The 14,257-nt window shown below is 42.4% G+C and overlaps 1 protein-coding gene across 2 annotated transcripts in view; it reads right to left on the reverse strand.

Annotated features, from left to right (window-relative positions):
- Window positions 1-12,429, reverse strand: part of CLUAP1 (clusterin associated protein 1) — a 71,576-nt gene extending 59,147 nt beyond the window's left edge. For both annotated transcript variants that reach the window (XM_032197967.1, XM_032197966.1), the window contains exons 1-5: window positions 12,366-12,429; window positions 12,010-12,121; window positions 10,024-10,108; window positions 5,222-5,401; window positions 4,090-4,185 (exon numbers count right to left, since the gene is read on the reverse strand). In XM_032197967.1, coding sequence (XP_032053858.1) covers window positions 4,090-4,185; window positions 5,222-5,401; window positions 10,024-10,108; window positions 12,010-12,121; window positions 12,366-12,387 — 495 coding nt within the window. In that variant the 5' untranslated portion in view covers window positions 12,388-12,429. The remainder of the gene's footprint in view (window positions 1-4,089; window positions 4,186-5,221; window positions 5,402-10,023; window positions 10,109-12,009; window positions 12,122-12,365) is intronic.
- Window positions 12,430-14,257: the final 1,828 nt, after the last annotated feature.

Consider the following 14,257-nt stretch of genomic DNA (forward strand, 5'->3'; position numbering starts at 1 on the left):
AAGAAAATAAGCAATGGAAATCAATAATCAACACATTAAAAAAAAAATACTAAAAGTAACCTTAGATTAATGGCAGCTAATTTGATATGTACAGACAAAGCTCTGGCTCTCCCCATGAAGGCAGAATTCCCAGCACTTCTCCTGCCCACCTGGAAGGGGGTGGGAAGGGCAGGCACAGGATCTCACCCCTCACCGAGTCTGTGAAGAATCCAGGGAGATGGTGTGAAATGATGATGGGAGATTCCTTACTGCCCTCAACACTGGCTGTTTGGAATTAACTGCAACTCCACTGACTTCCATAGGCACTATCAGACTTCATGGCAATGGTAGAAAACAGCAGCATTTGGCTCTCCACCTCTCACTTGATGAGTTCATTTCATACTCAAGTGAGCTCATGTAGCCCAATTATTTTAAAATATTTGGGAGGAAAAATTAGGACGATGAAATCATCTACAGGTAACCATACATCCCTCTTTTTCCCCCAGAGACATCGTCCCTCCCTGCCATAAATTTTGGGTAGTAAAACCCTGCAGCCCTGCGGATTCTGCTCCCCCAGCTGGGATAGCCTGCAGCAAGGCTGGAGCTGCTCCTGCCAGGAATTTGAGGCACAGGAAAGCTCTCAAGCTCAGCATTGCTGGGCAGCACATCAAATGTCTTACACCACACGTACTCAGGTGTTCAGATCTGTGATTGCAGGATCACCTGGTGCACCCAGCCAAGATCTTTGACCAAGGGGTGCTCCAGCCGGGGAAAGGGGAAAGCCACCTCACTGAGCTGCAGGTGTCTCGTTTGTGCCATCCACACCGAGTTCCCTTTATACTCATCGGAAACATGCATGCATGCAGTGCAGTTCTGCTGCTCCAACATACACCTGAACTTTAGGGGTGACAAATCACACCCTGGGCTCCACTGCTGAAACGTGTAGGTTACCACCAACTAGAAAGGAAGCAAGGCCATTTATTTACAGAGGCTCATGGGGGAAACAGGACCAAAGTCATGAAGTCTCAGAAATTAAAGTGCAAAATCTGTAGTGTCCCAACAGCTTTAAAAGGTCTCGTGACACAGCTGCATCACACGCAGTGAAGCTGGGCAGTATCCTGCATCCCAGCAGGACAGGTGGCTGAGGCAGACGCTGCTGCCTTTCTCTGGGATGGACTGCATTGATGTGCACACCCCACAGCACCACCAAACAGCACAATGGAGCAGTGAGCCAGTGACCCAGCTGCACATTCGGCTGAATTCCAGCTTCAGGGAGCAGTAAGATTTAGCTCCCACCTACACGTTATTTCTGGATTCCCCTTTTCCACCTGCTTCCTAAAGTACAGGGCGAGGGTCTCAGGTTCTGTCACAAAGATCTCGGTACCTGCCAAAAGGAAGGTTATCACTCCTGAATCGAATCCCGGCTGTAATTATTCACAATTGTATTGCAGATTCCATCAGAAAAGCCCAAGACAACACTCCCCATATCATTAGTTAAGCTTCACAGAGGAAGAGCAAGTTATTATATCTACTTTACAAAGAGGTAAACTGAAGTGACCCCAGTACCAGTTTGAGGGTAAAAGTTTTGCTTTGTAACTCTTGGAAAGACAGAAACGACAAGAGCCAGGGGAATTCTATTTAGTCTCACTTCACCCTATGTTTTCTAAGCTCTCCCAAAGGCACTGTGCTGGCCTCCGCCGTCTCTCCAAACAAGAGGCATGACAGTGCCAAAAGCCATAAAACTGCCCAGCACTTCGGTCATTTCCCGGTATAAGTGACCTGTAAACTACTCAGAACACCACATTCAGTTCAGCTAATTTTTAGATTACATTTTCTGGTGCAAGGACTGGAAATAATTTTTACAGAATCTAAACTGCAATTTTGTAAAAAATGGCAGCAACAGGTGTCAAGTCATAAACTTTCTATTACTAATTGAAAGCAAGTTCTTCATCCCTTCCTACCAACTTATAGGTTCTTTATATGATTAAATACATTTTCCATAAAAAAGAAGTCCCAATTAAAAACCAACCACTGTGAAAGTGCTTTTCCCATACCCATTTTACAATATTTATTCAACAGAACAGGACATGAAGACACAGTCCTCAGGGAAGACCATATCCATTGTGCTCCCATACACAGCCCTAGACATATTCCAGGCATGGATCAGTTCCAAAGAGGCCATGGCTACAACTGCCTTTTGTCCCTTCCTCTTTCTAAGATGTTGCAAGTGCTCAGAGTCCCCATTTAAAATAAACAAACAACAAGCCAAGTACTCACCATCACCATGCTAGCAGTCTTTGTAAAAGAAAACAAAGCCATGAAGTAAAAAAATAACTCTGCTTATAATTAAAACAGACAAACTTGACAAACTCCACCAGAAAACTGCTTATTGCAACCTCATAGCTTTTTAACCTAAACATTATTTGCTTTGCTAAATGCTTAAATCTCAAACTCATCACACAATTACATACCAAACTTGGCATTTAACACACAAGCCAATTTATTTTTTTTCCTCCAGTTTTAACAAATCACTCAGAAGGCTGGAACCAGTATCAAAGGAAAAGGAACAGAGCAAGAAAGTTTCTTTGTTGCTCTCGAGGTACTCACTGCACTGGCACAGTGTCATGTTGTGCTTTAAAGATACAAACTTGTAGCTAATGAGACAGAAGCAAAGGTCATCTTTCCTAGTACAGGATTTCTTAAAGATAAATTCTGTCTGTCAAACCTTTTTGCAAAATCCAAACTGGTTACCTCTGCAAGATTAGTTAGACCCAGCTTGTGCACTTGGTCATTACACCACAAGAAATATATGCTCTCTACAGTATATAATAAATCCCATCCTTTTACAAATTGCACCTTTAAACAGACTACATTTGAAGGTCTCTTAATGGGTGCAATGAGAAGTGGCTGCGATGAAGCACTTACCCATCTCTTGATTTTTCATTTCACGCTTTCAGCACTCTGCACTTGTGTAAGTCCCTATTTTAAGGCCCAGTTCTAAAGTCAGTTGGACTCCAAAAAGCCTTGATTTAAAGTGATTAAACAATGACCAATTTCAAAGCAATGCTTAAGAACTTTTTAAAAACGCTGACTTACACTGACCTACACTTGACTTTTCAGCTGAGCTCTAAGAGATGCTGTACACAGAGAAAAAAACACTTTAATGCTCTAAATCAAACATTAGCACATTAGGCAGTATTCACGTGAAAATTATTTCAAAGCCAGCAAATTAAGCAAAAAGTAGAACATGAGGAGTGACTGATTAACTGTTTTGTAAGGCTTGTGTACATTGAATTAAACCGGTTATCACTTCTCTCTCCCTTCTAAGATACTAACATCTTTCACACAGCTGTACACTATGCTAATGTATCTAACAGAAAAGAAAACACTCCGCAGGTAACCTTCCCTGTACATCATCCATCCTTTGAAACACTTGCACTTCATCAAACAAGGACCTGGAAGCATTAGTTGCCTACTGCTCTTACAGGATGCACTTCCCACAGCTCAGATAGTACAAATCTGAAGATTTCCAAAAACAATACTAGAATATTCCAGGCTTCCCTTCCTTAAATGCCTGTTATCAGCAAACAAATGATCTACAGCATTACAGACAGAAGCATTAAATAAAATATTGAAAGACTTATTGGCAAAGTGTTTGATGACACTTGCATGACTTCATGCAATAGCTTAGTTGTAAAATCACAAGCTAAAGAATATGTACCCTGCAGGCTTGTGGGGCTTTCAATTACTGTAACAGAAATAATGAGCCTTGCACTTGGATAACTAAAGGCATTAATCATTTATCTTTCAGAACACATTCATCACCGCTGCTAAAACATACACATGAAGTCAATATTCCCAAATAGTTCTTCAGAGACCATTCCAGTTTTCTTCTGAAGAGAAAGTGCCAAACTGTTCTCTCAGTTTGATCGCAATCCAGATGTTAATATGAGCAGGAAGAAAATGCAAACTTTCTGACCCAATCCTACAAATAATAGGATATTCATTTTAGATGCAGCTGTTAAAAACAGCTACATACGTCTTCCACCTTTTTTCCTTTGCAGCACCCAGCAAAGGAAAGTTCTTATACACTCTCCAGGGTTTACTTACCCTTAGCTCAACTTCTTTGCCAAGTAAGTCATACAGACTTGCTCCTTTGGAGGTGATTTCAGAAGCAAGCTGTCTAGCTGCCTTCAAGTCAGCAATCTGGAAACAGAGCAACAGCATTCATTGGCAAAAGAGAATCCACAATATCACACAGAAGATCCACAGATTTTTCCCGTTTTATGTTAAAAATGTACGGGAGGCCAGCACAGAGGCTGAATCTCTCCTGTAGCACTGAAGTTCCCCACTGGGATCACAGTGAGCCTGTCTCTTGGCTTTAAAGTGGTCTAGATTAGCCTCTGTTTACACATCAGTAAAACCTCAGACACCTCAGGCCAACAAAAAACACTCCCCAAAACTGACTCTGCCGGTTGTTGGTTCATGTGCTGCCCAGGGCAAAGGGAAATACCTTTTTCTACATGCAAAAGTAAAAAGTGCATATAGTAGAAGGTACGTGGCTAGCACAGTGCACAGATAGCAAATGCTGATTGTCTAGAAGCGTGTTTTCATGATTTCTTCTAGGTACTTTCTTAGCAGATGTGACAGCACAGCTATAACAGAATCAAAGACTAAGAATATCAGAATATAAAGATGTGCTAAAAGTAACGAAAAAGCAGCAACAAGAACAAGAACTCCTCAGCTTATTTAACACAGTTTTGTTGGTTGCCTTATTTTTTTTTTATTTATTTATTTATTTTTTTTAAGAAATATCTAGAGAAGGCATTTACTTTAAGGGCTTGAACAACTTTGATGTCCGTTAGGACAACGGGAAGATTCTCCTTTCACTCAACACAAATTGGCTCAAAACTCAACTATCAGTCAGTGGTTTGGAAGCTCCTTTGTTGCAATGAGATTAAGAGAGAGAAAACAGCCTTTATTCTGGCCTACTCCAACAGCTCTGCAATTTCAATAACAATTCAAAACAAAGATAACCTGTTTTGTGCCTCTGTTGCCTCTACTTCTGCTTAAGAACACACAACTTAAAAACAAGTCATAGTGTGTAACTTCAGCCACAGAAAGTCTGAGATAAAGAATTATCACCCTCCTGTAGAGAATGTTCTCCACTTCAGTTTCAGCCAGAAAGTGTATTTTTTTCCCCCCCAGATTAATACAGAACAAGACTGCAAGTTTTCCTTACTTTTGAGCCAAGATCAAACTTGAATTTGCTGCTCTCTTCCTCACTCACGTCTGTGCGCTCCACTCCCTTGGTGTTCATAGCACTGTAAAGCACAGAGGTGACTTTCAGCAGTTCCTTTACTGCATAGCCATCTGCCTGGTAAAGCTTCTTCGTGTTCAGCTTTATGTGAGCCTTGGTAGCCTTTGGGAAGAAAGAATTTATCATATAACAAAGAGTAAAATCTTTACCTTTTCACACTTCGCTCTAAAGCTCTTTTTGGGGGGCACCATCTTCTTTATGAGAATAAATCTTCCTGTTTGGAAACAAATTTGCCTCACCGTATTGCTGATGTTTATAAAAGAAATCTTTCTGAAATATGCGCACTTTCTGCACGTCAGAACATTTGCAGATAATTACCAGAATAAAAAAAAAAACCTCAAACTATCCATTAATTCTTCCCTGTGTGAAGATCAGCAAAAACCCTGTGCACCACTTAAATTCAAATTAAGTTTAAGTGGAATGTAAGTGCTGCCCAGGTCTTGTGATGATGCTGCAGAGAGGTAAATTTCACCCTTAATGAGTTACAAGAATAAGATCAATTATCCTAATTTAACTGTCTTCTCTTCCACCAGTACCTGCAGAATATTTTACTGTTTCTCTCAAATTATTCCCTGCTACAATATTACCGACTTTATTCCCTTGTCTTCCATCTCTGAAAAGTACAGACAGACCAGTAAAGAAAAAAAACACCAAAAACTATAACGTTATCATTTTTTAATTCAAAATAGAAAAAAAAGTGAGCATCATAGAAACTATGCATCTGCTGCAGAAAGGACACAGTTTTCTTGAAATTCCTGACAAGATTACGTTACACATGAACAGCCACAAGGAGCCAGTGCTAAACTCCAGGTTAAACTTTGAGGCACTCTTGCTAATGGCCTGACTAAACAGACAAGCAAATAAAAACTGTTTGCCCTCTAGTTCTACCAATACAAAAGCTAAGTTTTAACTTCAGATCCTCTTATGGATGCCTAGCTATGCAATACCTTCAGTCTTGGGATACATGACTTGAACACCAAAATAGTTGGTACTAGCTTTGTCTGCTCTACACTGGGCTTCTCCAAATACTTTAATGCAGGAAAGTTTCGCGTGAAAAGGGAGAAAGGACTGCATCTCAAACCACGGACCTAGCTCCAACTTTTCAGGGAGCAAAGGAAACAAAACAAAGAGCTGTTGATTAACATTTTTTTCATCTGATTCCGGTCAAGCTTCATGACTTTACAACCAGATTTCTGAACAGTGCTTGCATCTTGCCTCTTTCTTCACAAAGCCACAACGCAGCACAGTGCCTCTACGCTCACTTCCTGCACGCAGGAACACAGCTAAAAGAGAAGTGAAACTTTCCAGAGCAGGTTACTGATGTTGCACACCCTGATCATGAGACTCACAGTACAAAACACTGAAACCGCTTTGGAAAATTTTGGCCAGTGTGACCTCAAATGAACCAACACACAAAGCAGAAAGCCAGATGTGTTCTTCCATCTCTTTGGGTACAAGAAATCTAAAAAACTAGACTGTAGAAACAGTGGGTATTAAATTTTAAGAGAAGTATGCCATTAAATTGGCGGAATCCGTTAAACATCCACTACACAAAGAAGACTAATACACCACATCATGAAGGACATGGTTAGAGACAGGAATTCCAATTTCAGTTCCATTCAACCTCAAGAGAGAAAAATCAATGTCTAGTAAAAGGAAAAAAATGTTTTGCACTCAAAGGCTACTTAGAAAAAAAGAGGAAAAACACACATAAAGCTACATATATTTTTCAGATTGACATAATTGCACTGCCTATTCAAGCAAGCAAACAAACTTCATGTTTGGAAAGCTTGAGATTCGGTCACCTATTTTCTAACAACTCTAAATAGTTGTAAAGTATCATGAAGAATCACTTCCATCTATCCTGAAAATCCAATTATTACAACGCAATAAAAAAGAAATAAAAATTTACTGCAGGAATGGAATCAACAGCCAGAAAGTTTGCTCTACTTTAAAAACCTGCTTCATTATTATCATGGAGCCAAATTGTGGACCCAAGGTAGAGCCTCAGTAAAGACATTCAGAGAAGTGGGAACGCGAAAGGTTCCTGCCTGACCCACAGAGCAGCACGGCACCGTGTCACTGCCACTGTGCTGCAAGTCCCCTTCTTGGGGGATTAAAGTGGGACTGTAGAAATGCGCCAGCCATCTTCCCTCTGTGCTGTGTAGGAGGGGATGCTATGCCCTACCACTTACACCACAGGGTGGTGGGCTCAGTACCTTTGTCCTTGCTTCTCCAAACAGTCTGCATCTTTCCTGTTACAGTAAAACTTTCTATCAATCAATTCAGTAATTCAATAAGAGACAACCGCAGGCAGGAAGAATTTACATTCCTATGAGACAGGACAAATGAAACGGATATCCTAATTACATGAGGTCATACGGATCGTTACCCTCCTCCAAATCCCACAAAACCACAAGGTCCCGAATCTGACAACAAACATTAATTCCAACAGTGAGGGCAGTCCCAGGACACAGAGCTATGGACACACCACAAACACAGGGCCTTGCTGTGCAAAGCAACAAGCCCTACAACTTATTTCCTCTACCCCATGGCTCACTACTAACACACTCCTGTGCTCCTAAGAGCTCTCTGCACATTACCAGTACAGCATCCGAAGACAGTCATAGTTCAGGCCCTGAGATCCTTGGTTGGTTTCAGCAGCAATCCCTGTTGCTGACATTTGGCTTTTCTGGAACCCCGACACAGCGGTAAAGCACACAGCCCAGGCAGTACCAAGAGCAGCATTTGTGCCTATGCCAGACACAGGTTTCAGTCCTTATAATCAGTTAATTAGCCAAATAATGTGTGATGAAAAAGCAAAAATAGCACAGGGAAGAACCACCAGAACTCCCAGCTGTGTGCTCCAGCCATTCAGTCACAGACCCATAGTCTTTAACCCATCTGGCCCAAGCAATTTGCATTCTTTCTGTACAACAGCACAGTCTCGGTAGTATCTAAACCCATTAACACAGGGCAATGCATTGTTTGAATAAAAACACATTTATACTCCTTGTCTGGTAAAGGACAGGAATATTCTGGATATATTTCATGGTGATTAATCCATCCTGATATTCCCTAAGATAAATCTGTCTCTATCACATCTCACCTCTGGCTACGGACACATAAAGCTCCCAGCTACTAGACAAGATAACCGTGGATTCCACAGACGTTGAGTTATTAAGGAAACGTCTACAAGCTTTTCTCATTCTGAAAATGCTGAAGAACTACAATAATCCCCATATTATTTTTGTAATATCAACTAAGCATAGGATGATTAAAGAAATTTCAATTCATTTCATTTTCTGAATCAAATACTTCTAAAATCTTTAGGGATATCTTCCGTGAAATCAGGTAGTAAAAGGAAAATGTATTAACAACGTTATTAATGACTCCATCTTCTCATTTCAAAACATGCTTGGTTTGGAGGGCAGAAATCCCTCCCAACAAAATATATCTGTTCACTTCATCTTATGATGCTCCAGGACTCAAAAGTACATTCTGGTATGTACAGATGCGAATCATGTTCTGAACAAAATAAAATTAAGAATCAAGGAAACTTACGGTGGACACCATCACAAATCTGAAGACAAAAGTGATCCTGATTAGAATATCATTTTAATACATTTTAAAAATTCAGAGAAGTTTGATAAGAAATTAATCTTTGGCTCTAGCATAAGGAATTCCACTGTTTCCAAACCCATCTGGAAGTTTTAACCACTAAGTTTTTTCCACCTGATTAAAATTGTGCACAGGTGTGTCATAACAGCAAAGGCTCATGCCACATCAAAGCAACAAGGCTGATGTGAAGGAGCGTGTTCACAGGAGACTGCAGAAGTTGATAACCTAATTCAAGTGTGGCTAAGAATAAGGTGGTAAAAGATTGGCTCTGAGAAAAATAAACCTCAGCCCCATCACCGAGAAGGCTCATACGACAGAATGCCAGTGTACAATCCTATAGAGCACGTCAGAGGTTATAACTACTCAAGCATACGAAATAATTAGGCATCCAAAGTTAGTAGTAAATAAGACAGAATCTCTTCTGAACCCATTTAAAGGGCTTCACAAATGTCCTATCCACAGCTATATCTTTCACTCTTACTCCCCCCCCCCCCCCCAATATTAAGAGATAAAGGTGAATTTTGTTTTATCATTAGATGCTTAGATTCCAATTCGGTGAAGTCACAGACATAACTCTAGGTGATTTCAGTAACAACACACCCTGGGCTGCTCAAGTTTATAACAGCTGTTACATGAGGATCCCAAATCACCCACAAGGTCACCACTTGTTTTGGATCCGTACAAATACAAGTCTAAAAGAACACTCTAGACTCAAAGACCCTACGAACCAAGGAAGAATACTTCTACTTGACTTCATTACTATGACTCAAATGAAGCTACTTACAGTATCAAGTAGTTGTGCTTATATCATTGCTGAAGCTTTATTAGTAGTAAGTTCTAAAATTAACTCCTCCCTCCCTTTCTCTTCATTTTCTTACTATTTTTTAATTTGCATTTTTGGTCCTGAGCTGAATTCCCCAACCAATTTTATAGCCTAAATCATTATTTCAGAGAGAAAACAAAGCTGACCTGCAATCTGACATACATCACAAGAGTACAGTACATACTCAGCCACCCACCAAACAGAAATCATAAGGGATTACAAGGGAAACCATTAAAGCTAGCAAGGAACATGTATTTCAATGTGAAATAAACAGACATACCATAAACTGAGCTACAGCCTTAATGAAGAAAACGCGGTCCTGTTCTGTCTCAATATCAGGAGGAATGTCAGTCTGAGGCTCGTACCTGTGGAAAGAAGCATGCAGCAATTCTGAAATAAATATGCAGGATTGAGGAAACTCTCATTTATGAGGCAAAATCAAAAAGAAAAAAGACAACACATGTACAAAACTGAAAATAACTCTTTAGCTCCTACTGCAGATACAGGGATCCAAGCCCTGGAATGCATTGACGGATTTGTGTACAAACTGCAAAAGCTATGAAAGTCGAGATGCTTCTCCAGCAGGAATTATTACTTCGGGATCCAGAACACATCTTTTCACTCAGGGTTTTGCAAAGGAGCAAAATTTAGCTGACTTGACCAAATCTGTGAAATACTTATACTCAGCAATAACTTACTACTTAAATCACAAGCTGCTTCTGTAAATCAAACTAAGCTCAATCACATGTGGCTTCACAATTTAAAACACCTGGCATATGACAGAGCTCATCTTCTCAGCCTTTCAGGTGGTACATTAAAATGTTGTGTGCTAGATTACTAAGGGCAGTAACAAAAAGAGCCATGTCACCTTTTAAAATGTTGCCATAGATGTTTCCACACTCTCAAAATACATGAGAAAAGTACACGCTCACAACAATCCTTTCACACAGATTACTTTCAGAATTAAATGAAATGCAAAAAAGCAGACAGAAAGATTGTGAACTGCTTTTTAAAAAGCACTTGCAAAGTGCAGAAACTTCCAGAAGTCACCAGCCTACAGGAACCAAGGAAGAAAAAAAAGTAAATTCCTGGGGTTATTCCCGGGCTTTGAGATTTTCACCATTCAGACAGGCAAAAAGAAAAAGCATCTTCCCTTTCAAGTCACATTTGCAATTAAGAGCAAGGCATGTGCAAAGTAGCCTCTCCGCTTTAAAGTGTAATCAAAAGGCTTCTTGAGAGGAAAAGCTGCTTGTCAGTGTCAAGCGTAAATCTGACTCATAACAGAGAAGGATGCTGGCGTTCAGTTGCTGTTTGGCCTGAAAGTGAAGCGCTTCCCTAACAGGCACAGAGCTCCCAGTTATCCCACAGTATCGAAGTTTAAGCTTTTAAGTAGAGAAACACTATTTTTTTTAAATGATATTTTGTTATTTTTAGAAATACTATTTTTTAAATGATATTTTTATTTTCTTTCACAACAACTCTGTTGTGTTGCTGGGGGGGACGCTGATTTACACTTTTAAACATGAGGTGGAAACAACAAGTAATTTAGACCCTCTGTGTAACAGCAGTAGCTTAAAGAATACTCAGGTAACTCATTTCAAGGACTTTCAAATCATTGTTAAGTATTCCCCCATTTTATTACAATTGTGACAGCATTCAGGAAACATCCATTTAATTTTAACACTATTATATTAATTACAAATCCAGGCCAAAGAAACAGCTATCAGGCAAACAGATCGCTGTTATATTTTCCATTGGAATATTTGACATGGGGGGTAGCTTAGGTTGTTTTATTTTTTCGTGTATGTGAGGGAAAGAAGAGTATGTATTAGCAGGTCAGGTTTCATAAACATATAAACAAAGCCTGTCAATGGGTTAGGTGGGTGCGAAACCATAACCGGATAGCAGTGGGTGAACACTGTGTTTCTATGCACATGGTTTTAAAACGCAGCACGGATGCTAGACAAGCCCAAACTGAACCAGTAAGAGCTGTGAGAGGATAAAAACTGACTGCATCCCGAGCAGCTCTGCTGGGACACAGCCTGCGGAGCGTGTGAGGGACAAAAGCACCTTCAGGGTGCCATCCCTGACAGGACTCGGGCACTATTCTCTACTTCAGTTACCAAAACACATTGTTAGGTTCTGTAATCAAACTCCAAAGCCACAAACTTAATTACTGCATGTCCTGCGTGATGTGGAGAGGAGATGCCAGAGATCGGCCGGCTCACGGTAAGTTTCTCCGCCGGCCCGAGGCCCCCCCACCCACCTCTTCACCAGCCACAGCAGCACTTCGGCGACCAGCATGAAGTTCGGGGCGTGGAAATTCTCCAGCGAGATGAGCCGGGGATAGCCCAGCGCCCGCATCATCTCGGTGAAATCTGAAAAAAAAAAAAACAAAAAACAAACTAAAAACAGCCGAGAACGAGCGTCGGGGGGGCTGCCGCGAGCACCGACCCCGAGCTCCCCCCCCCAACCCCGTCAGGAGCCGGGGCCCTAACGGAGCGCGGCGCGGCCCTCGGCCCGGCCCGGGAGCCCTTTGCAACCAGCCCGGGGACACGAAGGGACATGAGGGGACACTGAGGGGACACAGGGGGACACGGGGGGACCCGGGGCCGCGCTCACTGCGCAGGTCGCGGAACGACATCGCTGCAGCAGGCCGCGCCGCTCGTTGCTATGGAGACCGCCCTACGGCGCAGCGGCCGGGCCCAACTTCGCCGGGACGCGAAGCGCCGGGGAGGGCCTGGGGGGGCCGGGTCCTGCCTCAGGTCCTGAGGGGGTCCTGAGGGGGTCCTGGGGGGGGGTCCGGGTACTGTTTCGGGTCACGGGGGGGGGGGGTCCGGGGCCCCGCAGCCCACACACTGGGCTCGGGGACGGGCAGCAACGCTTGGAGCACAGCCCGGGGGGTAACAGCCACACCGACGGTTCTGGCAGTGGTTTGTGGAGGAACTATAACGCAAAGCAAACAAGTTATAAAGTTATAAGTTATCTAAGTTATAAAAGTTGTAATTTATAAAGTTATGAAGTAGGTATGCGGCTTATCTTGGTGTTGGGTGCATGCGGGATGGCTCCCAAAGGCATGCGCACCCTAACACGGCGACTCGCCCTGGTTATCTGCAATAAAGAGCACGAATTTCCCAATACACCTCTACACGTGCATAACCTGTCCCTGCTGTGTACTGCAATCAGCTCCAAGCAGTCATTTCCATGAACTCCTCTTGTCTGTGCCTGCTGCTGGTGGTGGTAGGGCTGAAGGCCGGTAACTCCTCTCCATCACCAGCAGCTGCCCCCTGCCTCTGTGCAGACTCAGCCGCTCCTCAGCGCTCGCCCAAACCACAAGGTCATCTCAGCTGGTTTTTGAGGCAGGTTCCCGATTTTTGTCAGGAAACGTCCTCTGTGAGGGGCCCCGAGACTCCTCGTTTGGGTTCAGTAAGCAAAGACACTCAGCAACATCTATTTTAATGCGATTAAGCAAGCCCCTGCTCTTCCATTCCTGGCTTTAATAATTAGGATTGTTTTATTTATAAATCATTAATACAATTAAGCAAGCCCCATTCTTCTATCCCTAGCTTCAGCAGGGCGTGCCCCGTTAACCAGAACGCAGGGGCAAACCCAGGAGCAGCCTATGCCACATGCAGCAGCACAGACCCCTCCGATGAGCAAATGCTTCCAGCAAATACCTCTGTGTTCACTGTCCATCCTCACAACACCCAAGAACAGCCGTGTCCCCAGGCCAGCCCCTTGCTCCCTGCCACCCTTCGGCTCCTGCCCATGACTGATGCTGACTGATCCTGTCAGCGGGGTTTCATAACAAACTACTCAAAGGCTATCGGTGTCCCGAGTTTGCCCCTACAGACATAGCCAACAGTTCTCATGTTGATGAATCAAGTAAGGACAACGTGACAGTTTTTCCGCCAACACTTTGTTGTTTCAGATGTCCTAAAGGAATGGGAGCGCTGACCACGGGACTGCGGAAGCACCAGGCAGAGTGGCCACAGCTCTTACTGACAGGGCCATCAATATTGCGGGGCAGGATGAGCTGAAAATAATCTAGATGTCAGGCTGATCTATGGGTGCCTCAGTACATTTTGTGAACAGTCCTCAGTTTACCAGTTCCAACTGCTCAAGCATATGTAACACATGCACACACAAACTCTGTTGAGCAGCACCCTATCTACATGATTGAAAGAGCAATCAAAAGCAAGGAAATAACAATGAATCCTATAAAGATAAAAATTGAAAATAAGTAGTTACATTAAAAAACAGGATACATGATTAGAGGTTGGGTTCCTAATGCCAGAAAGCCATAAGATAGAAAACTTTAAATAATTCATTAGTTCAAAAGCTTATCAGCCATCCAATAACTTGGGCAGGGAGAACCAAAGAAGGAAGGAATCATTCCCCTGCTGTACCACACTGACCAGTGGGCAAAATAAAATAAATGGATGGTCATCATATCGTTTAACTCAGCTCTTCTTATTCATAGATGAGTATTAGGCAGCATGAATGTCACTGGA

Source organism: Aythya fuligula, chromosome 15 (assembly GCF_009819795.1).
Source record: "Aythya fuligula isolate bAytFul2 chromosome 15, bAytFul2.pri, whole genome shotgun sequence".
Lineage (NCBI taxonomy): Eukaryota > Metazoa > Chordata > Aves > Anseriformes > Anatidae > Aythya > Aythya fuligula.